The following is a 27,946-nucleotide window of genomic DNA, read 5'->3' on the forward strand; positions in this document are numbered from 1 at the left end:
GGAGGAGTTACAGCATAAAGCTACAGTGTTTGCTTCTAAGTTAAGCAACTCTTCAGAGCTCAGTCTGGAAAGGATACATTTAAACTACAACGGGGAAGTGACCGTGCAGAGACAGCTGTACGCTTTATTCCCTTTATGGAAGGATAAGAGGTAGCATGCATAAAAGTTGCTGTTTGGACCAGCAATAAGCTGCCTCTCTTGTTTGTCAGTCACTTGCTTGCCTTCTGAATCACAGGTATATGTCTTTCATCACGATTTGGTTCTGTTTTGTTGTGTTTTTTCCCACGTTTCAACTTTTCTTAGAAACAGCAGTAGGAAATCCTTAGTATCTGCTCTTTGTGGTGAGAATACTGTGTTATATTTAGTACAAACATAGTCCTGTATTATTATATAACAACTGAAAGTAAAAGAGAACGGAGGAGGAGGGGGTGGAGCATTGCTGCTGTCACTAGTGCAAACTTTATTCTAACTTCTGTGCTGGCTTACTGCATGGCTTTTCTGAGACTTGTGAATATTTTACAGCTTTTAACATCATGTTGGTTTTCTTTCTTTCTTGTATTGAAAAAATACACCGTTTATCTTGCAACTGGTTTTGGTTAATGTTTTTTAAAATTGTCTCGTAAGATTTGGTATAAATGTAAAAGAGCTCAAGTGCTGTATTTAACCTTATACCTGGCACCTGTTTCTCTGTTTCTGCTGTGTGAAAGACATCAGCAAGTACAGAGAATTGGTGAAAATTCATTGTTGTTTCCTAACAAACTTACACAGCAAACAGGAGAAAAAAACAGATATTGCTGTGACCGTGGTTTATATAGCAAGACAGAAATAAAAAGCTGGGAGAAAAGTTATTTACTATCTTAGGGTATACACTTGAATGAACATTAAATGCAGGCAAGGAACTGAAAATCTTCAGTCAAGTGAACACCTACTGAAAGCAGTGATATGGAGACAACGTAGCTGATAGCAGTATAATAGGGAGGTATTAGTCTCCTGTAAATTTGAGTAAGCAAATGTACTTATAAGTCTGTTGTTAAAAATACTCCTTTCCACCTAATAAAGGCAGGAGGAAAAAGAAGTGGGGCAGAAACTTGTGAAGGATTCTATTGTTAGAACCTGTAAAATTTCATCTGTAAAAGGCAGTATTAGGAAATTCTTCTTGCTCTGCACAACCACTACCTTGTGATTGATTCTTTTTGTACATAGCAGGTATATTTGTGCTGCTTTCTTTTAAGAGTCTGATCTTTCAGAACAAATCTGTGATTATAATTAGCACAGTAGGTTTTTATATACTTTCCAAATGGTCATTAGCACAGCACTTGCTTTGCCTGTTATGACTGTGTTTGTTTCTTTTTACAGTTATCAATTTATATGATGCATTAGATAAATGGGAAGGTATCACTTCATTATTTTATCTTGGAAGGAGATACTTCATTAGAGATCAACTTAGTATAAACAAATGAGTTTTATAGATCAATAGAGGCATTCAATTCGTTCTTTGGAAGCCTACTAGACTGTTCTAAACTCTTTAAGAACAAGTAGCATGGCTTTATAGCCTGTCACAATCAATTCAGCTCTATGAACTCAAACAGTGAAGGTCAGCTTTGCAAGCTTTTTAGAGTGCAACATTGTAAGGAGGCAAGCAGCTCCAGTCCCTGCATGATCGGCCATGAAGAGCTTTAGTGTGGTGCACAGGGAGGTTCTTGAACTGGGGAACCTGATAGGAGCTGAGAGAGCCACCAGAAGCCTGCAGCTTAGGTGAGTGGCTGACGGGACCTGGAGCAATGGTGAGCAAGCCTCCTGCTCCGTGTGTAAAAGAAGTCTTTAGGGAGCGTGAGCCACCAGAGCAGGCAAGCAGGGTGTGGTGCGGCCGATTGCGCAGCAGCACAGGCAGAAGGGCTTGCAGGAAGGGCCCTGTCAGCTCGACCAAGGAGCAACGGTATCTACCTGATGGAAGTCATGGCCTCTCCAAGCTCTGCAGCCACCATAACTGACACAGCTGCCAGCCCAGTGCGAGACTGCAGCATGTAATATGGAGGATCCCCTATCCTCTCTCTGCCTGGTTGAACACAACAACTTAAAGGACAGAGGTCAATGGCAGCAAGTTCCTGCCTGGCACAGCAGGCATGTCTCCTTTGTGATTATTCCACCTTCCCAGGTGCCTTCACATAATAGGTATGAGACTGTGCAAGTGGAACCAAGCAGTAGTTCATCTAGCATGGAGGTGTCGCTGAGGTTATCTTTTGCCCTGCATCAAAACAGTTTCCGTAGAGTAAAAAATCAGGTCATTGTCATAGGGGACTCCTTTCTGACAGCAACAAAGGGCCCAATATGTAGACCAGATCCACTGCTTAGTGAAGTCTGCTGCCCCTCTGAGCCCAGGTTAAAGATGTGAAGAGAAAGCTTCCTATCCAGGTATGGCCCTTAGATTATTACCCATTACTGATTTTTCAGGCAGGCAGCAATGAAGTTGCAGCAAGAAGCCTGAGGGCAAGCAAGAGAGACTTCTGGCCATTGGAGCAACTGGTTAGGGGATCAGGAGCACAACTGGTATTCCCCTTTATCCTTCCGGTTGCAGGGAATGATAAGAGAAGAAACAGAAAGAGACAGCAGACCGGCTCTGAGCCTGGTGTCACCAACTGAATTTTGGGGGCTTGGCCATAGATCAGTCTACATGACACCAGGCCTTCTGGCAACAGATGAGGCATACCTGTCTCAAAGGAGAAAAATGATCATGCAGGAGTTAGCAGGGCTCATTGAAAGAGCTTTAAACTAGATATGAAGGGGGAAAGGGGCAAAATGAGGCATCTCAGTAGACTGGAATTTGGCAAATGTGACACCCACCTACAAGAAGGGCTGAAGGAAGATCAGGGAACTGATCAGGACTGTCAGCCTGATGTTAATGCCAGGGAAGGTTATGGAGCAGATCATCTTGAGTATGCACGTGGCATGTGCAGAACAACCAGATGATCAGGCCCAGTCAGTGTTGGTTTATGAATGGCAGGTCCTGATTTATTAACCTGATCTCCATGACAAGGTAGGATTGGGTTGTGTGGATAACACACTGCTAGAATTTTTCTGAAGATCGAAAAGTTCATTCTTCTGCTTGCAATCTCTTCCAAGCTATGGCCAGTAATAGATTTGACACAAACCTCCAATGTCGGGTTCAGGGTTCTGTCAAATGTTTCCTTCTTCTGTGATGAGGTAGTTCAGCTTGCTGCAGCCAGTAGATCAAGGAAAAGAACAATCCAGAACAGCCCCTCTGTGAGACATGTTGTTTTATCAAAATAACATGTTTTGTGGTGTAAAGCAGATCACTGTTCTGCAGGCCAGTAGAGTGTTATTGCTTGTAGAGATTAGTAATGAACAGCAGCCCAACCTTACCTGCTGGAACAAACTTGTTAGTCTGCACAGAAGTACATATTTTATTCCTTCATTTTTATTTCTTTTTTTTTTTTTTTAGTATGACATGGTCTTTTTGCTATATCCTCTATTTCATGATGACTGCACCATCAGTAGAAGCTAAAATCCTGGAGAGTGAATTGGATTCATGCTTTTCATGAGGTTTTCCATGGACTTACAAACTCAGACTGGAAAATAGTGACTTCAAAGTTTATGTTAACTACAGGAATGTAATGCACTGCCAATTCTCATTGCTGTAATACATTTTCAATATTCTACATCAAATTATAGCATGTTAGGCAAAGCAAAAACACCTCAAATATGCTCATTTGCTGCTCATACATGCTAAAATATTTCTAGTTTTCAAAAGTATTACAAAAGCAATTGCTCAGAAATGGAGGGGAGAAATCCCTGCTATCAATTATTTATTATCAGCTGTTCATTATTCAGAGAAATATGTATAAAGCAAAACCTTCATTTTTATCAGGAGTTCCAAAATTTAAAGACATTCTTCTTACTCAACCCAGTTTTCTGATTCCCATTTCATAGGATTTGATAGGACAGGATTTCACTCCAGGAATAAATGCTGACATATTAATGAACATGCTGATACAGCTGTCTTTGCAAAGACCAAACTCTGCTAGAAAGCATTATTAATAGGTCCTCGTGCGAATATATGCTTAGAACTCCTTTTTGAGCTGGAGTTGAAAGAGATAGGACCATGTTGGAGATCCCCAATACCTGGACACACAGATTATTCTTTCACAGAAAAAAGAACTTCTGATTTCATATCATTAATCACAGATCAATTTACTTTCTCACTGCTTCTTTGCCAAACACTGAGCCTTAGCTGTTGGTGTCCACCTCAGAGGTTCCTGCCTACTGAACGGTCCTCTGCTCTTGCTGGGCCAGAGCTGTTCCCATGATGGGTGCTATGATCCCATGTCCAGAATGAACCTGAAGGAAAAGAAAAAAGAAGTAAGAGATAAGAGAAAGACATTTCATTCAAACTGTCTGTACTGTATCAATACAAGCAAAGACCCCACTTGGCCAGGGCTGAGTGCCACCTTTGAGATAATATTCTGTACATCCCTGTGAGAGGTCTAGTCTGGGATTTTCTCCACATCTTAGTTGATGTGGGTCCTTTTCTCCACCATCCTTCAGGATTTATGGGCAGCTGGGGCTTTTTATATCATGATGACAATACAAAGAATTCAGTCACCTCAGCAGATAATAAAAGCTTTCTGTCTTCCATTCATAAATAAATGTACTAGTGTAAAATAAGGAGACTGATACTTGTTTTAGCCAAGAAATTAGTGAAGAGCAGCAGAAATATTTGGAAGCCAGCAGGAGATATGCAATATAATTAAACTGTTGTCACTGCTGATAGGTTATTATCAGCAGGTAACAAGATATATGCATCATCACAAACCATCTTACAGTATTTTGTGCTATAACAGATGAGGTATGTCTTTAGTGGCAGAACAGGGTGATAACTCAGATATTCTTGCCATTATAGCTGCTATAAATTGCAACTTAACAGTTTAATAGTTTATCAATTAACTCCAGTGCCAATGCTTAAAAATTCTTTACCAAAAAAACCGCTGATATTTTTACCCAAGGAAAAATTGTTTCTAAGAGCCTGCTTTATAAAAATACCTGTAGACTGGAAGGGTTGCACCCTGTGACTGTTAAAAAAATCTTCTAGCAAAGTTGCAAAGCCAGTGCACCCATGACTAGAATTTACCAGATTTTTAGGGTGCCTTTTTGTAAATGTAATTTACTGGCTGTAATTTATTTCTGAGTAGAGGAATCACCATATTCTAAACCACTGGCCAAAATTGGTTCACACTCGGCGTTTCTGTGGCTTTAGTCTCTGCCAGAAGGCTATGAATGTCAAGTGCTCAGTAATTTTCTTCCCTATTTAAGCTATAAATAAGGACAGTGTAGAGAAATTTATTGTCTCAGCTGAAGAAAGGACTTGAACTCATCAGGGATGTCAGGTCACCGTCTGCCACGTATCCTGTTTGTTGTAGATACAAAATATGATGATGCAGTTGTTGAGCTTATGATCTTATGAACAACACTTGCAGTAGAAAACCCATTTTATGTAAAGGAATAACAACACTGACAAGTTTTAATTTCACATATCATAAGTGTTTGAACTTGTTATGAATAGTTAACATGTTGCTAATAATTAACATAATATCAATTCTGTAACCAGCATGATGGAAAATCAGATATGAACTCTGGCCATTTTTTTGTGCTGCATTGGCTGAGAATTATGGCACTTGTACCAGTGGTGTATGCATTTATCTCTGGCAAGTGACAAAGTGTAACTGTCTGTCTCCCTACAAAAGGAAGTAAGAACCTTACCTGCCCTTCCAGGACTAAGGAGAGGTGTTCAAGGAACATGGAAACATCTGAAAGCTGCAGCTGGTTACTGCCATCAACCTGCTTGTGAGAGTAAGAAGTATCAATGTAAGCACACCTGTTAAAAAATAACTACTTATACCTGTTTGTATAAGCCATACTGGCTTTCTCCTGGGCTATGAAGCCTCAGTTTGAATGTAATTAAAATACTAGATTTCTGCATATCTGTTAAAAACAACTGCATGTAGTGTGTTTTTAAGAACACAGGAATGGGAGTCATAGTAATTCTTGCAGGCTCATCTACTGTAGCCTGTGGAAGAAAAAAAAGTATGGTTTGTTTCCCTGCTACTGTACTTTGGTAATGGTGTAGTTGTTGCTAGGTGGAGTTTTTCATTTTGCTGTTTCTTGGCAGGGTAAATAAATCAAATAGTGTTTCATATTCCTGAGTTTAGATCAGTTCTGAGTTAACATGATTAGTTTTACTCAGGGCTGCCACATGGAGCGTAGATCACTGCTGGGCAGCAGAGAGGACGAGAAGGAAGATGACACTGGCAGCCCACCTGAGATTGCACAGGTCTCTGTTATCAACCTGGGTATTCCAAGTGTAATCCTGCCCTGGGATGACCAGCAGTGGATGCTGGTGATGGCAGAAATCATTAGACTGGGGTTTACATGATGCCTTGCTGCTTACAGTTTTCTTTCATTCGTTTTATTTAATTCTATTTTTTTAATATATAAAAATTGTCTTCAGTTGCACTATATCTCACAGTAATTTGTTATACGGGCCCAAGAAATGTGATTTTACACTGGCTAGAATATATAAATATATAGATAGAAATATAAAACCAAGGAAAACCAGGAAAAGCAGATGTTCTGTATTTCATGTATTTTTTATGGCCCCATGTCTGATTTGCTACACATTACTTGCACCACATTGTAAATCCAGAATAATTAATTTTATTTGCCCTCCCTGTTTGGCATCTATCATTATAGTATGCAACTGCTTCTTGGACTTGAATTAGTTCATTTTTCTCTGAAGTCCTGAAGGGTAAGAAAATGGGATTTTTACTTTGAAAAAAAAATGGAATATTAGAAAAACCTACTGATTTTGGGCCCAGTATATGATACATGGAAATAGATATATATATATATTTTTTAGGAGATTGTTTAGTACTTTCAAGGATTGTCTTGTGTTCACCCAGTGTATTCTGTTGCTGCTGTGAGAACTCAATGCTTTTTTGCACTAAACTCTGTAGAGGGCACTCATTTCTTCAAACTGCAGCATCTACATCGGAGAAACATGCATCTGAGCTAACTGACTATGACTAGAAATATATACTTGGGGACCATGAAACACCTCATCCTAAAGGCAGATACACAAAGCAACTGAAAGTCTAGATTTGTTGTAGGAGGGAACTTAGAAAATGATCACCGCTTGTGAAAAATATGGGTTAAGGAACTTGCCTGAATCATACAAAGATGGTGATGAAGGCAGAGATGGGACTCCTCTTCAGGGCTGCTTTCAGCTGCCTTTTTCATTGAATTCATGTTTTTCTTTCTGTGATCTTCTGTCTCATTTTCTATACATCTTTCACGTTTAAATAAGGACATTTATATACTGTTTTTTTTTCCAAAAGCTTGGTCCATTTAGTGAACAGAATCCATTTTGTTCATCAATCTTGTGAGAGAAAAAGGAAGTTGTTACATCATAGAATCATAGAATGGTTTAGGTTGGAAGGGACCAGCAAGGTATTCCAGTTCCAACCCCCCCTGCCATGGGCAGGAACACCTTCCACTAGACCAGGTTGCTCAAAGCCCCATCCAACCTGGCCTTGAACACTGCCAGGGAGGGGGCAGCCACAGCTTCTGTGATTAAAGATTTAATACCTTTTAAAAATTATGAACTCATGGGAAAGCAGTGAGCATGGGATTGAGTTTCAAGTTCTCAAGAATATGCTTAGTGTTCATAAATCCTTATGCTCCACTCAACCTTCCCTTCTTCCTTTCACCTCTACCCTTTCTTAATTCTTTGCAGTGCTTTCCATTCATAGTACTCAAATTCCACTGCTGTGTACCAGCAGCATCATGGATTTCTGTTCTTCAGCATTCACCATGTTTTTCCTGTAGGAAATACAAAGAGTTCTGCTTGCCTCTGAGCTTCCAAGATGGATTATGTTCATTGTGAAGAGACTGCTGGAGACCAACTACACAGTGCCAACAAATCACTTCCACAATTATGTAAACTAAGGCACTCACGAGTTAGCCAAGTTCATGCAGGTTTTCTAGGCTGCCAAACTTGAACACATTACTAAAAAGCACAGCTTTAATTAGATGGTTATAATCATTTTCTTTAGATAAAAGAAATGCATATTTCTGCTAATTTGTTTTTTGAAATGACTGAACTACTCTTGATGGAACTTAAAATAACTAGCCTGAGAAAGTAATTCAGTGTTGGAAATTTCAGCTCTAACAATTTCAGCTTGACCAAACCAAAAGCAACTGAAAGAGTCTTACTATTTGAGACCCAGCTGCAGAAGGCCCTAAGAAAACTGTAGGCAATAGTCCCTTTACCTATATAGAAATAGGACTGTATTCCTAGCCTATATCTTTGAAATTATCAGTGTTTAGTTTAATTTTCTAAAAAAATAATGCTCACACAATCACACATCTGTGCATTTTTGTATATTTCTTCCTCCCTCCTCCATCAGATTTTTTAATTCAAGGCCTAATTCATTGAATAATTTATGTTGGAAAAAGCATCTACAGGTCACCCCTTCCAGCCTCCCATCTAAAGCAGGGCTAACTTCAAATTTAGAGCAGTTTGCTCCAGTCTTGGTTGATTTGTAATACCTCTGAGGATGGAGCTTCCACAGCTTCCATAAGTAGGCTCCTTCAAAAAATTATTTCTTGTTGATTGCATTGGGACTCCTTTTATTGTGTCATCTGTAAAAAGGTAAATGAAATGGGGAATGAGCTGCGTTAAACAGTTGCCGTGATCCTTACTAGGAAAACACTGCTTAAATGGTATAGTGGGTTGCTGCTGACCCAGCCTTGGTTCATCTCATTTATTCTCTTCTAATTTATTTTATAAGGGAGACCAAAAGTAAAACCACACAGCTGGACTGTACTGTGCCTATGTAAAAGGCAACTATTAAAAGCAATTGTCATGCTGTGCTGTAACAGGAGATCTCTACCAGCCCTTTATAAAAAGTAGAATTATATTGATATCAATGACTTTAATAATAGCTACCTGGGCTACAATCCCTCTTCTGATTATCATCAGAAGTCACAAAAATTATCTTTTGATGACAATATAGATTCTTAAGAGGGAACACCCCTTACGTTGCAAAATTCAAAGATGAGTCTCTATTATCTAGACAAAAATAACACTTTCAGAAAGTCTGTCTTGTGTTTTTCTTTAATTTAGAAAAGTTAAAGGGATTTGCAATAATTACTTGTGAAATTTCAGCAACTTCCTGCTTTGGATGATCTTAATAATGGGCTGAGAGACACTCAGAACTCTATTGCCACATTACATATGCTTTTTCCTCATTTAGATCCCACAGTGTACTTTCCTGATACAGATTCTGTGCTTCTGTTCTGAGTAATGATTCAGCAGGCAGGATGCTGGGGATGGTGCAACCAACACAAAACTCTGCCAGGGCACTGAGCAGGCTGGAGAGTCAGGTAAGTGTCACTTAAACATGACATTTTAGGAAATTTCAGGACAGCTTTAAATGTTATTTTACAGCCCAACAAGAAAGCTAGGTAATATAACAAATCTAAGGCTTGCAAAAATGAGATCACTAGCACCCTGTAATTTTCTGCTGTTTTTCTCACTCCTTGTCCATTTGTACCAGAATTTCATAGTAAATATGTCTGGATTTTTTCACATTTTTCAGTTTATTTGTGGCACAGCAAGTTCTAGGAGAGTTTTTCTTTTGCTTGGACTTATGTCTCTGTCTAGCTGACCTTTTGTAACATGCAAGACTATAAACCCTGAACCCCAAGTGTTTGATACGTGAGTTTTTAGCCTCTGTTCATCAATTTTCCAGCCTCCGTAGTACTATTCATACCTCCCAACATACTTTCTAGGTGATTAGGTATCAGTTGCATTTCCACTGCGCAGCATGGCCAGGTGACCTTGTTATAACCCAGAAGGTATTATCATACGGCACTCAGTACCCCCTAGGCTCACGTGCAGCTCTGCACTGGCCTTCCCTTCTTCCAGGTAGGCTCCTTTCCTGAGCAGTGAGGGAGTTCCCTTCTGCAACTGAGGGGTGTGGCAACCTGAGGTGGGATTCTCCCGTTTGATTGTCCAATGGCAACAAGCAGAACAGAGATCTGCCTGCATGGTACCTTCCCATGGAGATAAAAACTGAGTGCCTCAGCTGTGGGCCCTCATCTGTGCAAGAGCTGAAGCAGGGTTTCAAGTCAAGCATACGTCCCTGCCACCATGGCTCTTCCATAATGTCTTCACAGCCCCATCCCTCCCTGCCAGCATACTGCACTGTGGACAGATTGGTCCCTGTGCAAAGCCAGTCTTCCTAATATGCAGGCAGGCAGAAAAAGCAGTGTCTCAAGACTATTGAAACCTGGCCTAGGTGTCATTGCAAAGTGCTTGGCTTAGTAGCCTATCGCCAGTAGCACACTTGGTTCCATTTTAATGGATGTTCGCAGTTTGCTTCCATTAGAAAAAAAGCAGTATAGCATTAACACAGTGCATAAGTTCTCAAAATTTTCAGTTTTTCAATATGCAGATGATAGTGACAGTTTAAAAAAAAAAAAAATTAAAAAATCCAGAGGCAGATACAATGAGTTTGTTTCAGCAAAGCTATTATCTTTTTCTGATATTCATCATGCTGATATTCAAGCAACTAAGTAGCATATAAATTATTGAAATTAATACCTATTATTCACTGTACCTTATAAAAGACAAAAATCAGATATAGAGTTTGACTGTGTATTAGTGAAAATTTGCTGGCAAAATTTTACCCACTTTGGAAATGACTCAGTAAGTCTCCCTGAACTGAGCTTATCCTCTGACTGAATGTTAATCCATATCTTCTGCAATTGTAAACCAAAAGGAATATGAATATGCTATGGATTGAGAAATTCATGCCTTCAGGCAATCATTACAATTAAAGTAAACAAACACAGCTAGAGCTTTATGGTATTTTGCTCCACTGATTTTGATCTCCTGTGCTTGGTTTTGCTCACTTCTGCTTAGCTCCTGGAGACCCATGGAGGACAATTAAAAGCAGGTAGGAAATTTAGAAAAATGTAAATCTGCCCCATCACATCCGAGATGGTTAGGAGTAATGAGCAAATTTTTTTCCAGAAACCTTCAAAATCATTCATATACTACTGAGATTCTGATATACAGTGTGTTGCTATCAGGTCTGAATACAACTACTGAAGAAAATTTATACCAGACCCTATTCCTAGAAAATATCTTAAAAGATCTTACAGCTCTATAAAACCCACAAGGCTTTAGAATATTAAAGGGATGCATTAAGCTATTCTAATGTAATTGGTGCATGAATCAACGTGCTTGGTTCTGTTTCTGCTATATTACATAGTTAAAATGTTATTGCATTCACTCTTTCTAAAAATAGAATTCAAATACATGAGAGCTAACAATATCATGCAGAAAGAGTCTATTTAGAGTAAGAGACACGTACCTTTACGAAGACTCTGTGTAGGTTAATTTTGAGATTAAAATATAAAGACTTTAGTAAGTCAGTCCATTAGTTCATTTTCTGTAAATGTTGAAACAAATGCTTATTACAGAACACACAGTTATTTAATTTGTATGGTAAAACTTGAAGGAAATACAGTGGAGATATTAAATTTGGCCTGATTTTAAGGAGACATTTTCATTGACAACTTCATCTCAGGAACACTCCCACTCTTTCATAAAGGCTGGACTTTTTCAACGTAAAGGTTTTCAGGATGTGATGAAGCATTTGGGGTGTAGTACTGAATGATGTGAAATACATCTGCCCTTGCAGTCCTGATTTATGAGGGGGATTGACTTATTCCTCTAGCCAGAAACACAGTGTATGCATATGTGTTGGAGGAAGAGTGATGTGCAAGCTGGAGCTGGCAAAGACCAGAGGGAGAAAGAGTAGAACTGAAGACTGTTCTCAATAGAAAGCTCTGTATAAGGAAGTGCTTCAGAAGGCACCTTGGAACAGGAGAGGAGCTTAAGATTTTTGAAGGAAAATGTGTCAAGCTGCTGTACTTACGTGATTCTTTTTGTGTTCCATTTTCAAGTGGAGAACTCTTGAAATATCTATGTTGTCTTTGTAAGTTATTATGAGGCAATTTAGCTTAGAATACTTCTGGTTATCTGCTTAAGGATGAAGGAGACCTTCTAGAGGTTTTGTTCCGCACCATAACTTCAGTGGTGCTGGGAAATGTGAAAATAACACCAGGAGCTAGAAGGTGATCTTCATAGGCTGAACCTACCTCATGTTTTGGTATGAATGTGATTTCTACCACATCTATTCTGTAACTGAATGGATGCCTACCTTGATTAATCAAAAATATTTTGGGAATATAAAACAGTAGAGTTATCACTACAGACATTGGTTTTATATGCATTCCTTGGCTAATGCCATCATTTCTCCCCATAGGAGTCAGTAGTTTAAAATCCAGCCATTTGCTTTCATTTGCTTACCAGCTAGAAGCCAGTTGCTGGAAGCTAGAGAGAATATAGGGAAACCCTAGTGAAGAGCTCTGAATTCCACACAGGCATAAAAAAATCTGTTATGGGTATCTACTGTTGCAATTACATTCTCTCTAGCTGATCAGCACACAAAGTAGAGCTCTCCTTTCTAGTATTCAAATTTGTCTGGATCTTTGAGAAAACAATCTTCAGCAGTTGGATACCTATAACCCAGGCAGCTTTACTGGCTTTCCTACTCTGTCTTTCATATTATTCCATATTGAAAACCACTTAACTTGTATATTGTACACAAACCCCCCTACACCACTAACATTTGTTATCTAATAGAACCTGAACATATTATAAATGTATGATGATACATTATTGATATATTCACTCTTCAAGTATCTATGAGAATTTTTCCTGAGGGAATCTTTGTGAAGCTTTTCTCATGTTCTACTTTTAAAATAATTTTTTTACCTGTCTTCCTTTTTTTTAATCTTTTCCTGTTTTTGAAGGACAAAATTTCCAGTCATCTCTAGCCATTATGTAACTGAAAATCTCTCTCAGATTCATAAGATTCTATGGATGTCTGTAGATTATTTTGTATAATTTAAATGGCACATGAATATTTAAGGTCTCATTTAAAATTGTGTGCAATTTCAAGACACATAGGTCATAGTGAGGACAAAGTAGTTCTCTGGTAGTTTTCAACCAGCTAAAGATGAATATCTTGACAATAACACAGATTTATGTGCTGTGCATATGTGACAACTTTTAACAATAAACCAATGGATAATTTGACTACCACTCTGACTTAGATAAGTGTTGAAAGTGAAGCATGAAAGTTGAGAGTGCCAACTCAAGCTTTGTATTACACTTAGTAGAAGTGATTGTTCAGCAATAAGTTTATCCACAAGATGGAGGGCTAGTAATGATCCCCTGTGCTTTCTAGGTTCTGAAGGCTTTTGCAAGTACGTTTCCTAACAGCTGAGTGCTCATACCATAGTTTAAGTACAGTATCATCCAAGAACATGGACTCATTTATCTCAAAGCAATTTAAGACCTGTCCTGTCTGAAATATCAGCAAAAAAAAATCCCCTTCATTTAAATCATGGATCTTAATTTTGATTTATATTTATATTTCAGTTCTGTTCTAAAGAAAAGGTCATTTTCTCTAGTTCACATAACCACTACATTTTTTTTGCAAAGGAAAGAAGCCTTTTCTTTAAAAATAGTATTTCTAACAGAAAATAAAACCCACAACAATGAGCCACATTTCTTAAGCATTTTTGTAACATACACATTCAGATTCTTAACTATTGCAATGTTTTATCCTATCAGATATTGAGTGATGTCTTTACTTGCTTGTTTGTTTTGTAATTTACTTACACGTTTGGTCAGTCTTTAATTCCAAATAAATGGGAATTGAAGTAACATGTTCAAGGAATATTTGAAACTTGTCTTGTGTGAATTTAATATGATTAGCTAAACTATTTCTGATAAAGAAGAAAAAGGATGCATTCTCAAAGTAATAGGTCATTCTTTTTGCTCAGGTTTTCTGAAGGACAAGGAAACATCTTTGGGGAAAAAAATGCTAAGCATTTAACTAGTACAAAAGCCTCATTCTTACTGAAGCTGAAAGAATAAGATTATATTTATCATCCCTTCAGCTTATCACAAGCTTGGGTCATGGGATGCAACTTTACTATATACCCTGAAGAACTTTATATGTACCTTGATGCCAAAAGTAATCTTAAAAGTGTGATACATTGTTCCAGGTAATCAGAATTAGTAAATGGTAGCACTTCCATGCATTTTTTTAATTTATAGTTTCCAACTACTAGAGAAGAAAGTTTGTTTACTCTTTTTCAGCTAGGTTGCTCAGTTTTGAAATAGCTATTGTAAATGATGAAAATGTTCTCATAGTGCCTGCTGGACTGAAACAAAAATAAATAGATTGAAAACACAAATAAATGAAATACTTGTTTTCAGGAAAAGGGTAAATACCAGAATTTGTTCCATTTTAATGTCTGAAAATAATATGTGCATTTACTCAAGGCAGTGATATTGTGACTTTTACAAAACTCAAGTTAACCTAAAAAATTGAAGATATGTTCCCGTAGGTTATGCATGCTTGTAAAAACAGTACTCTTTAGAAAATTATATTGTGAAGAGGCCTCATTAATGCAACATTTTGTATTTTTACATTATTTACCATTAGATTTTAAGGTTAGAGCTTAACATTGCCTGTCAAAATTTGAAATGTAAGCTTGGAAGAAACTGCTACATAAAAGTCTAAAAAATCCATTAAAAAGCAAACATTTATCTATGCCAATAAACAGCAGGAAAAAAGTCTAGGGAAGTTATAAAATTGAAAACACTAGCCCCGAATCTGACAAGCTTTGGAGGATGTTTCGGTATACTCTTCTCTTGACATTTACAACTGGCTGTGATTGGAGACACCAGACCTAGAGGACTTTTACTTACAGTCAGCTCTGCTATTCCTAAGTTCAGTGTGCTCCTTTAATTCATATCAGGGATATGTACCGAATTTTTAACCTGTAAGGACTACAACTCTTCCTTATCTGCCTATTACAAGTTACCCTCGAGGTACATACTACCTGAAGACCATCAGGGGCTAATGAAGAGTCGTTATTTCTGACATGAATTTCTGCAGTCCTTTGAGTGTACAGGACATGTGCAAAGTAGATTTAATATAAAACAGGTATTCAACAAGATGATGCCTGCATGGCCACTCTGATGCAAAACTCTTATTGGCTGCCTATAGGGGTCTAAGACAAAGATCAGTCATGTCAGTCAGGCTCTGAAACCAAAATGTAGAAAACCCCATGTGCAGACACAGCAACGTTCAGGCTCAATATGCAAGTGTAAAACAAATAATAGTATTAAGTCTGGCCTAACCAATTTGAAAGAAGACCATGTGGAACTTACATGGCATTCGAGTGAATATGTGCCAAACCAAAATTTATTATCTTGTCTTAGAAACAAAACAAAGCAAATTATTTCACAGTGTTGCCTTCCTTTGGTGTCAAGTAAGCAGTAAGATGGTGGAAGAGCAAAGAGAAGTCTATATAAGACAGCAGGCCTAATACTGCTTTCAGCAAACTCAGTATTACTCAGGCAAACAGTATAACACACAGTTCTCAATATCTTTGTTAATTTATTTTTTTTCCACAAAAAAAAAGACTATGATTGTGAGTCAGATCAAACACTATCTCAGCCTTTGCTTAGAATGACATTGAACTAATCCCTAGCTTTACCATTCAAACGTGATCAAAATCTTGCTTGAAAAGAGGCTATGGGGAAGTATTATCTTTAGCTTATCCTCCTGTAATGCCTTCCCACAAGGTAGATGTGGCACATTTACTAAACCAGTTACCTGCAGCTGATTCGGGAATTTATTTCAGTCAGAGCTGCTGAAAGCAGCCTGTTTTGAAAATGAGACTGATTGACTGGTGTTGATCTGAAGATGTGCACTTTCCAATTTATAAGTAGTACTAATTTTTCTGGCAGGCTACATTTTCTACCAAAGCGTTCCTTTTATTTAACAAGGCTAATCACAGCTTTGTAAATAATTCATATATAGATATATATTAATAGAATTGATTGACTTTTTGCCATGTGATCATGAGTTCAACTCACAATGTACATTTCATCTCTTACAGTTTGTCTTGTGTCTTGTAGCAGCATATCAGAAACATTTATTATCACTCAAATTGAGTTGCTTTTGGCTTAACATCTTGTATGTTAAATCGATGAAGTAAGAAATCCTAGAATGCAGACCTGTAATTTTATCCAAGAGTTTACTGCTTTTCAATATCGCTCCACACAGCTTTATAGTATAAAGGCAACCAGGGATTTATTTGTGCTTTGCAGTATTGCCAATTATTTTACATACAGCTGCTTTTAACATCTATGTGAAGTTCTTTTTTCAGTCTTTTAAAAGTACTTTTGTCTAAATAAATGTACTCACTAGCACAGACTCAACTTGCCCTGTCTGAAAGAAAATTTGAAGTTTTCCAAATGAGTGCTATGCTGCACTGTTAAGAACTATGACTACCATTTTTTCTTCTTTTTTTTAAGAGCTACAATACAGAAACCACTTTGTTATAATTTACTATTGCTTGAGCTCTCATTAGTTTGCACACACATAACCTCTTCCAGTCTTCTATATATTCTGGGCTTGACTGCCAAGAAGCGAAGGAAAACAATCACCCATACAAATGGAAGAAACCTGAAATAACGATGATGACTGTATCGCATCCACCACTATATATACAGAAAAAGTAGCTCATCGTGCAATCTCAGAATTTGTTTCATTTCACAAAAATACATTCAAAATTTACATGAAAGTGGGTGGCTTCTGTAGCACACATTAGAGCTTTTCCAACAATCATCTTCCTGTATCCTGGGGCAAGAGACTAAGGATGACTGTTCAGTTGTAAGTTTTACTGCATTGTTATTTTTAAGTGATTTAGAGTAATATAAAGCAGAAATAATTTCCTTTCTAAGTTTGCTTGCATTAGCATATACTATTTAGTCTCTGAGATGAGTATTTTGCTAGGACTGAGATATTATTTGTCCAGCAGCTGCTCCCGTGAAAACTATTTTCTAACTCTCATGCATCAGTATGACACCCTTTATACTTTTTACTGTTTAATTTTCCGTGTTTGGGACTGGTTTCTATGTCAACATTCTACCCCTAAGTGCACAAAAATTTTATCCGTAATTGTATTTTTCGTCCCAGTTGGATATTTCGTTCTGTGATGTAAAAATATCACAAATAATGTTTACAGGGAGTGTCTAACACTATATATATGTAGATCAGGACACCTTCTGCTAAGCAGACTTCAGTGCTGACTAGTTCTCCCTCTTTTTTTATGTGTTTTACTAATGCCTTTTACATTTCAAATATCCTGTGATTGAGCTGCTTACTAATCTGGGAGAGTATACTCTGAAAGGTCTTTTCATTAATTATTGCATCCTGAGGATGGTCGTTTGGGGATAAATGGTCAAAGCCAACCATCTGTACCCTACAAATGAGATTTTTTTGTTGTATATTTTGTCTTTACTGACTATGCCTTTATCTCATAAATTCTGCCATTACTAAGGCTTGGGGCTTCTCTATTTTTCAATCACAGTGTTTATCAAGCAAACCTATCATTAATATCATATATATTTGCATCAGAACCACATTAAGTTGATCTTTCATAATTTAAGAAGTGATCAGTACCTTGAGAAGACTGACATTACATGGAAGGATGTAAAAAGAAGGCAACATATATTAGCTTTCTCTTCTGGCTGGATTTTGCCAGCTGGCAAAAAAATGTTTAAGACAGATCCTGAATTGACATGCAAAGGGTAAGTCTAACCTATGGAGTATGCAACATGTTTGACATCCCGGTCTTTCAAGCATGTAAATAGGAACCTGGCATTCCCATTTCAAGCAGAGCTATTAGTGGAAGACGCCTGTGGTCACAGAGTATGTGTGATTCTGAGGCTGTGAATGACAAACTAGCAAAAGCAGACAGACTAAAAGGAAAGCTTTTAATTCACAATGTTTATACTTATATTCCACTACTAATACTGCAGCCCTAAATACTGCAGTGCTTCTGTTGGGTTTCACTGCCACTGTGACTGTGAGGCCCTTTGGAAAGGTATAGGATCATTCTTTGCATGAAGGACAAACTTCCTTTCAGGCCTATAGCCAAGCAGGCATAGGACACACCTTAATAAGGCAATGGTATAAGCCCCAGGTCTCAAACATGTTTTGCAAAAAAAGGTCAAAGGAAATATTTAACTTCTTATATTTCAGATTCTGAAGTTTAAGGTATTGAGTGGAATAGCAACTACTCTGTGACCTTTGGGCACAATTTTCAAACAGGTATTGCAAACTTTACTTTCTGGCATAAATGCCAAGTAGCAAAAGCATATAGGAGAAGGAAGTCCTACTTGATGACTGTCAAAAGCAAATCGACAAGTATTTAAGCAAACCAGAACACATAAATGCATTAGTGATTAAACTGAAAGTTTCCTGCTATGCTGATAACTGAGAATACTCTTTTGAAGCTCAGCACTATGCACATACAAGCAGAATAAGCTAGGTAAGATAGTACTCCACAGGAGAGTCACCACGATGCAGTAAAAAGAAGGAAAATTATAGTTCTTGGGGGAGGGGAGCGAAAGGGAAGTAATAAAATAGGAATTTTAAAGAATGCCCAATTTTAAAATGACAGCTGCAAAAATGCTTTATCCTGCCTAACTCTAGCTAAATACAGAACTTCTAAGAGAACACTTTAGCATTGTGAAATAAAGGCTTGAAGGCGTAATGATCTAAGGCATGCTTTGGCTCTCATCCAGACAAGCATTCAAGCATATGATTCAGTTTAACACTCAGTAATTCCATTGACTTCCTTTTTGGATCAGCATAAGCTAGACAGAAACTTGGAAGACTTGCTTTTTGCCTTCAAACCTTGAGGAGGAGAGCTGCTGGCAACACCTGGTGGAGTTTGAGGGCTGATTTCATAAACTTATATGCAAACATGGGTAGGAAGGGAGAAGAGAAACTAGAAGGGCTGTGGAACCATACATATTCAGGCACCATGATAGCAAAGAAGCAACTTTTTAATGATTGCTGCAGAAATTATCAGAGCTATAAAACATTTTTTTGATAGATGGGACTAGTGTGTAAAAATTGGGAAAGGTAATTCCCAGTTAAGTCCCTGGTACTAGATTTCTTCATAGGAAAATATTACTTTCTGTGAATGTGCAACATCTCTGATACACAAATGAAATTAATCTCAAAGTCTGTTTAGAGGGCTGCACCTATAGGTCACATCTGCTACAGAGTTTCTGATTGTTTCAGAGTACATTATTATGGTTCTCTGTTTTTATCTCTGAATTATATCCCATCAGGATAAATACATTCTGACACTAATTAGTATACAGGGGTCTTTATTTCCCTTTGGTTGTTACTTTTACACTACCTAGACGAACTTAGGAATGAAAGAGTACAGACGTCCTTCAGTGAATCTGCTCCCTTGACTTGCAGTGTTTTCTAGCATTTACTCCATCACAAGGCACTAAGAACATGTCTTTCCTCTAAAACTCACTCATGATCCATGAAAAATTTATTTCAAAATTACTTATTTAAGGGCTCAATACTGAAGCAGCTATCTAGTTCAGAAGTACTGCTTTATGAGCTCTATTCCTTTTTTTAGTCACTTCCATTAGTTTATGAAATCTTTACTCTCCACAGCTTGTCTCTGAAAAAAAAATCTTACAAAAAAGGTTTTGTTGTTTGTTTCTTTTTCCTACAAAACTAGGATACAAATAGGAAAACCATCTTTTCTTCCCAGTCTTAAAGATTACAGTATTAAAAAGCTTTCTTTGCTTCTGTGCATAGAGAAAGAGCTCCAATACGTGCAATGTAAAAACTTAGATGCAGCACACTAGTTGTGCAGCTATTTGGTGCCTTGTCCCCTTTAAAGGGATAGTGCTAGCACAAGAGGACAAAAAACAAGAGAACAAAGAGGCAACAAACAAGAGAACATCAGAGGAGCCACAGGATGATATTGTGTTGGGGGAGGAGGCAGAGTTCTCTAAAGGAGGCTGTAATTATTCTGGCAAAGGAGAAACTAAATGAGAAGAATTGCAGAAGCAATGCAAATGAATGGGTGCAGAGCTTATCTGTACATAATGTAGACAGTACTTAAAAATTAATCTGAAAAAAATACTTTAGATCCAAGATGTTGACTTGGACCTAGACCAAGGACTAGAGGTGGTATGATTTTAGAGAGAAATTTGCAGCAGCAACAAAGAGAAGATTTAGAGCACTGGAGAATGAAGGCGAGTACCCAGCAGAAACAAAACATTGTGTGGCAACAAGTTAAAGAATAGCAACGCATCATACATACAGAAAAAGGAAACCAAAAAGCCAAGTATGAACAAAAATGGAATATGGTTTGTTACAGAGAGAGCAGTCTGAGAAAGATTTGCTTACAAGGGTGTGAAATGAAAGGACTGGTGACACCTGTCAGCACCACTGAGACTAGTCAGAAAACCTACAGCAAAGGGAGAAAGGACTGATCAAGGAAAAAGCTGTGTGCTAGACGTCAAGAAGTCACGTCAAAATTGAAAGTAACCAAAAATTAAGCAGGTTAGAACTTACAGATTTTGTTGTTGGTGGTGGTGGTTGTTTGTTTTGGGTTTTTTTGGGTGGGAGGGGTGGGAGAGGAAGTGGTGGTGGTGTTTTAAATAGTGAGAGATTCTTCAAACAATCCAGGACTCTGAAAGGGCTGGATATAAAGTTCTGGCAGGGAAGCACAGTGAAGTATGACTCACCAGCATGATACAGTCATGAAGAAAACAGTGCCACTATCTAGTTCCTTATTTCCCATGAAAGGTGAAAACATTAGCACCAGTTTATAAACTCTTCATGAGATCTCAGTACATTGTACACTTCAGGGCACTTATTCCCAAGAACGGTGGAGCAGCTGAGGATTCATAGAATCATAGAATCAACCAGGTTGGAAAAGACACTTAGGATCACCAAGTCCAGCCTTTACCCCATGTTTGATCGTGTGTAGAACTATTCTATGAGACATGCAACTGCTCTAGGCTGTGCACAAGGTAAGCAATCCAGCATGTGCCCCAATTTGTTGTTAAAAAAAAAATCAAAATTACTTATAATAAGTAAATATTAAAAAAATACTACTGCTGTGGTTTAGATTTTACTCAGTGGTGTCTGATTTCAAAGTGCTTACTTTTAACTTCATTACATAAAACAAGGGTATTCCTTTCCCAAACAGATTATAATGTATATCATATCTCTTATCTGTATTTCAGAATAGCATGTGTTCATTGACAAAGGTTTTAATCCTTAACTTAGAGCTGTATGTTATCAGAACAAAAGCTACAGATGAAAACGTGTATGTGTTTGACTATGAGCTGCTTGCTCCCTTGTCCAAAGTTCAAGCTTCTATAAAACAAGGGTATCAGAGATATAATGAAAACTGGTAGGAACTGGTTAAGGATTAAACAGAGTTAGAAAACAAAAACTGACACTAGCCAAAGGAACTATTTACATTACAACAATATGTGTTCAAGGCAGGAGAATAATTTGTGCAAACATGTAAGTGAGCTAACAATTCTTATGTTGCTGGGTAGCAGTTTGGATGAACTAATTAGGACCTTTATTTAAAGAATGGCCCTAATTTGTTGAAAGGAATGCATCAGCTGATCTATTTGATGTCAAGAACCTCTTTCTCTGTAAACAAATGGAATAGTCTTTGAAGTATATATTTTACAACCAGTACAAGTTCTCTGCTACTTCTAAAACCTGTATTTTAAATTAGCAGTGATTATTTCCTTACAATAAAATTGTTGCCTACTGCATTTAAGAAAACCAAAGATCAAGACAACTACATAAATCATTCAGTGTTCCACTGTCATCACGGTGAACAAGTATTAAAAAAAGAATTCAATAGGTACCTTAATGTATCATTTGCCTCACCTTCTACAGCATAAATTTGACAATGCATTTGGACTGGAACTCCCTCTCAAATAAGCTTTTTAAGGCCCCATAATATTAACTATGAAACACAAAGCTGGTAAGTGCTTTTGGGCCCAACATAAGCCTTTCACATTTTCATTTGTAGCCACCTCATTTGACAAAAATTAGCTTGTAAAGTTATCAAAATGTTTACTATTTTTTAAATGTTTCTAATACATTTTAAATAATTTTGTTAAAATATTTCAAGAAATTTAAATATGGGATTAAAAACTATTTTCTTCAGCTGTATCCAACAAATCAGATTTTCTATTTCTTTAAATGTACCTGAGGTTTCCACATAAGGCTACTTTTAAACTTCAAGTAAATAAAATTTTTAAAGCCATAAACAAATGTTTAATGACTGGCAAATCAAATCAAGTCAGTCAGTGTGCAGATTTATACACAAGCAAACAAACAAACAAAATGAACCATGAAGAATTTAGATCAAACAATATTAATTGTGGAAGTTTACAGCCTTTCTGTCATACTGTAATAAAATGATTTAGCTCATACTTTGGGTAACAGCACAACATTATCGCTACTGAAATGGTTCAAAAAATAGATAATTACTTGCTGTGGTCTTATTGTAATTTAGATTATCTGTTTATCATTCATGTATAAACTTGCTTAACAGGTTTTGGACAAATGATAAAAGGGTCTGGCACCGCTTTACCTGATAGAGTGTGGAAATTTATGTACTGATTAGGTTATTATGCTATTTCAGCTATATCTATGGGTTTTGAAAACAAAATATTTGTAATGTATTTAAAACATTTTCTATTTAAGAGAACGAAAAATATTTACAAATTTGCCAGTAGATCAAGCAGCTTGCAGTAACTTAGCTGCAAAACTGACAATCACAAAATCATAGAATGGTTTGAGTTGGAAGGGACCTTAAAAAAGGTCATCTAGTTCCAACTGCCCTATGCGATATATAGGCAAAATATGGAATGAGCTCTCATCTCAATATATTTATGACTGCACAATGCTAGATCTTGCTTTATTATGTTCTTTGGTCCATTTTTAAATATTCACTTGCAAGTTAGTATGTAAATACATGACTGCTCAAGAAATTAAGTTAGTTAATAAAAATGTGTTGTACATATGATAAGATGTCAAACTTTAGATCAAAAGTACAGTTGCTGATAATTAACCTAGCTCTGTGAAGGAGCTGCAGTAGCTGAAATCAAAGGGCTTGCGACTCTGGAGCAAAGGTTCACAGGCTGCGCACAGTGAAATGTTTGCTGATGGTCAATGCACATCTCACAGCTCCTCCTTATTTTCAGTTGTCAGACTCCACTAACAGAATTCTTCAATGCGTCACTTCCCAGTATTAGATATGCATACACTACATAAAGAAGTATGAATATATACTGTATCTAAATATTACATTTAAGATCTAGACACATAACTATAGTATTTGATGTATTCAGTGCAGTTTCTCATATATGAATGACAATATTGTAAGTGATGTTGTAATTGTAGGTAATTCAGAGCATTTAGCTGGCAGAAGGTAGCCAGGGGAAAGCTCTCTAGGGAGAAAAACAAAGCAAAAGTTCTTTAATGTTGTCCCTGCATTAAATTGCAGTCTGCAGTATGAACAGGTAAATAAATCGGGAGCCCAGGATGAGTTGAAATTTTGCAATGCATCTCCAGCATCTGATTTTCCGCCAACTGTTTTGTGAACTGATTACATATTTCTGCAAGCTACAGATCAGTTTCAATTTACGCACAGGTAGTCTTGTCTTGATTGGGTGTCTTGTCAAATTGGCTAATTAAGTCAGTACTACAGCAAAATTCTGTGAAATCAGATTGTGACGAGCTATAATTTTGGTTGTGTCTTTCAGAAAACACACCTGAAAAGTATTTGTCTGCAATATCAGCTGTATCTTCTTCTGAACAGCCATTTCTTTTGCCTTTTAAAGAATGAGAAGGGACTAATCATCTTCTTCCTCTGGTAACTACAAAGTCAATGTTAATTATACAGTAAATACAGTGTTATCCATAGCACGAGGAAATTTTCCTGTACACAAAAAAAGTACTTCTAAAATGCAAATGAAATTTATAAAATTCCCACAGGGTGTAAGGTAGAAATTCCATAGTAGCAGGGTGTGGAAAATTTTGAGTATAAGAGACTTTGAAATTTGTGAGTTTTTTGTATGCTTAAAAAGAACTGTAAGAATTTTATGTTAAGTAGTTGAACCCTTCTCTTGCATTACGTTCTATAAAACTGTTCTTTCCAAAAAACTCATTGATTACTTATACAGTGTGTAACTGAGATAGTTTTTCTGAATCTATATGATTTGTCAAATATACTTGCCCTACACATTTACTTATGCATACATGTAAACTATGTATCTATAGTATCTTAAGCTCTGAGTCTTGTTTTCAGCATAAACTTGTATACCTACTGTTTAGGCTAATGGTCACTGGTGCTCTTGTTCTAGTGCTTATGTACCAAAGACAGCAGCAGGTCATTGCAAGTGGGCAGAAGTTCTGAAAGATTTGGAGCAGATCAAGGCATCCAAAGTAAGTGCATAAAGTAGTCAGCATTTCATATAATCATAAGAACAGACATAATTAAATATTCATCACTGTACTTGACTGAGAAGTGTCAGTGACAGGAAGCAGGGAAAGGGATGGTGTTTGTCTAATGCTGTTTCATGGGTAGAAGCAAAGGACTGGAAGGCTAAAGGGAACTGGGGTTGACCAAATACTGCATAGAATTAAATATTATTTTCTTTCTCACTTTTCCTAAGAAAAGGGGCAGTGGGCTTGGGAGTTTGCTAGTTAGGAGAAAGTACTGTGGGACTCTATTCTGATGAGTCCTCCACACAGGTTACTAGGTAACTTTAAGATACCCTGACTTGCTGGCTCCCAGTACCTGGATGGATTGTGTCTTTTTATTTGGAGCTAATCCATGTCTTGCAGTTAACTTTATTATCTGTAAAACTTCGTTAATGTTCAAAATTCTAACTCTTGTTTTCTTTTAGGACATTGATGTCAGTTTATATACTGCAGACACAGATGAGGATGTAAGTCAAGTCAAAATTTTTCCACAACTGGTCTAATATATTAGCTTTGTTTCTTCACTACAACTTACTCCTAAGGCAGCCTTGGTTATATTGATAAAAGTTTCAGCAATCAAATAATTTGCCTTGGAAGAAACAGTTTTGTTAAGTACTTATGATAAATTATGTAAGCAGGTATTATTTTTATTGAATCACCAGCTATTAAAATTAGTCTATTAAAAGGGATGATCCAAAATTATCCTAAACAAACCCTGTTAAAATAATGTTGGTGTTCATTTGTAATTTGAGGGAGGAAAAAAGTGACAAAGGAAATACTTCCAAAGATGATTATTTAACACCATGCACTATTTTATGGAATAAAATTCTGGAGAAATGGAATATGGAATATATCTACCTGTGCATTTCTCATCTTTTGTCATTCTTTAGCTCAACAGCAAATACTTAGGTACTGTCAAGGATTTAGACTTCTAGTAGTTGTAGGTTATAAATTATCCTGCAAGGGATGAATTATGTTAATTTGCCAATGTAGTTCTTCATATAATCATAGAACCTGTAGCTGTGGAAGTCAGTCTGCACTCCATAGAACACATGCATCCCACCAAGAAAATGAATACAGCCAATATCCCACTCCTAGAGTTCACTTTAGGTAGAGCCCTGGTGGAACTGGCTGGATTGATTACTGTGGTAGTAGCCTGCTTCTGAGACACTGCTTTCCTGACCACAAACTTTTCACACAAGAACAGTGCCAAACAGAAAATACATGAATACTGCACATAAAGAGTTAATCAAGGATTTCCTGGAAATGATGGACTGACTACCTCAGTGCAGAACAGCCTCAGTGTGCATGCAGAACGCAGTAACACTGATGTATTCAGTGGATCTGGCAAGCCTGAGGAAGCATAGTCTGACGTGTCTGTATGGTTAGCCCTGTACATGACAGAAAAAACGTCACAAAACATGCACATTTGTTTTCACACACGCATTCTCTTAAGTGAACTGAGCCAGAGATTCATCCATTGTAACAGCTGACTTAATAGCTGATAATGTCACAAAGTTTTTCTTATGGTCAGAAAACCTGTGAGTTATTCTTGGCTTTATTGTTGACTTGGTGGAGAAATTAGTAGCCCTGCTGGTTCTTAATTTCACTTCTCACCTACCTATTCTGAATTCAGATCTCTGACTGAAAATGTAAGAACTGCAAAGAATAATATTAATTTAAATTCACTATGCTTATTTATATCCCAAATTCCTAGCCTAATTAAATATTTTCGTATGTTCTTCACCAAGGCACTACAACTCACCTCAGCATATTGGATGGTCTTTATGTTTAACAAATACAATGTTCTTAACTAACACTAACACTCTCACAGCCAATCTTTGGAGATACTTATAAGTATTTGAACAGTAGGAAAAGATCCAGTAGAGAAATACGATCTACTTTGTGATAAGTTATATCTTACATTTACTTATTTATTTTTAATAGTAGAACTTACTTTTTTTTTTCAGACAGAATGCCAAGAACCTGTAATAAGATGCTTTTTCTTAGAGACAAAAGTGATTCTTCAAGAATGTCTTATCAAAAACTGTAGTAAGACACAGGATGTATTGAACATATGGAAAAATGGAAACGCTAGCTTAGAAACTAACAAGGTAAGAAACACCAGCAGTCTATGGAAAAGAAAAAATCTAAGCAAATAAAAAATGTTTCTTCAGTAGCAGAAATACTGCTTTTGTTATATAAAAAGTGGGATTGTACAGAGTAAAGCAAATAAAATCTAGTAACCTGTACATGTAACAGTGAAAAATCTACACATACCACGATGGAAATACAGAATTTAGTGTGTTTCAGAAAGACACCCATCAAAGCAAATTCTTTTGACTGTGCTTGCATACATATGTCAGAGTGTTTGAACCTGTATGCATACATCACAATTTGTAACTTCAGCATCTAAAGTCAGGTATGCTCAGACACATACAAAGAAATATCTTAGTTTTCAAAGGGACAGCCACTTGCACCTCTCACTGAAATGCTGTGTTTTTAAAAGTTGATTCTACTCAGAAAGCAAGCAGGAAGCTGCACACACAAGTACCATGGAAGCCTCCAGCAACACTTTCTGTAGCCATTGACTACATTGGAGTTATTCACAAGAACAAGACAAAGAGCTAGTTCTCTAGCAGAACAAATAGGTCAGTCCCCTGCTTTACTATTACATTTTGTTTTTCAGTTGAATTCCACAACATCATCAAAATGCAAAGAATGTGAAGAGTATGAAGAAAAAGGTTTTACAGAATTTATACAGAGTTTTGTAAAGGTCATACAGAGGGAATGCAAGCACTGACCAAAAGACACAAGCTGGGAAGAGGATTCCTCCACAAAGATCCTCAGAGAAATTAGATTATCACCAGCAATAAACTGGAATGAACATCACCCACAATCTTACTTACATAGCATAACATGTAAAAAAGGAATAATAAAATCATTGTATATTGAATACATGCAAATTATATTACTTATGTATTATAAACGAAAGGGATTTCACAGCGTTTAAAGCTTCTTCTTGACTTAAATGTTCCTTAATTTTTGGTAAGTCCACTGGAAAAGAAATCCTGTCTAACTTATCCACTTTTGAATAAAGTTCTCTAAGATCTCAGGGTATCTGCAGTAGGAGCCTCCTTATGAACATCAATTCAGGGCTAACTGAATGAGGTTTTGAATAAAAGCTCTTCTATTATTATTATTATTATTATTATCATCATGATCATCATCCAATTATCATACCCTGTTGAAGGATTTGTCTATAGCTATTTTTGTTACCTGAACCTTATCCTTTACCATCTGTGCTTCTAGAAGATCCTAGCTCATTTCTGACTTATGTTGTTAGTCATATCTGA

General features: G+C 37.0%; 1 protein-coding gene across 3 annotated transcripts; it reads left to right on the forward strand.

Annotated features, from left to right (window-relative positions):
• Positions 1–27,608, forward strand: IL15 (interleukin 15). 3 transcript variants are annotated; one of them, XM_061354124.1, is made up of 7 exons: positions 1–150; positions 9,330–9,459; positions 23,870–23,979; positions 24,470–24,551; positions 25,016–25,057; positions 26,561–26,704; positions 27,280–27,608. In XM_061354124.1, exons 2-7 carry the CDS (start codon positions 9,397–9,399, stop codon positions 27,391–27,393), a joined length of 555 nt encoding a protein of 184 aa, XP_061210108.1. In that variant the 5' UTR covers positions 1–150; positions 9,330–9,396; the 3' UTR covers positions 27,394–27,608. The 3 variants fall into 3 exon arrangements, with proteins under 3 accessions (XP_061210108.1, XP_061210107.1, XP_061210109.1); XM_061354123.1 differs by lacking the exon at positions 1–150 and adding an exon at positions 322–507; XM_061354125.1 differs by lacking the exon at positions 1–150 and adding an exon at positions 5,838–5,872.
• Positions 27,609–27,946: the final 338 nt, after the last annotated feature.

This window comes from Neopsephotus bourkii, unplaced genomic scaffold, assembly GCF_033783945.1.
Source record: "Neopsephotus bourkii isolate Nb327-2 ecotype Australia unplaced genomic scaffold, CSIRO-AGI_Nbou_v1 NB_718, whole genome shotgun sequence".
In the NCBI taxonomy this organism is placed as follows: domain Eukaryota; kingdom Metazoa; phylum Chordata; class Aves; order Psittaciformes; family Psittacidae; genus Neopsephotus; species Neopsephotus bourkii.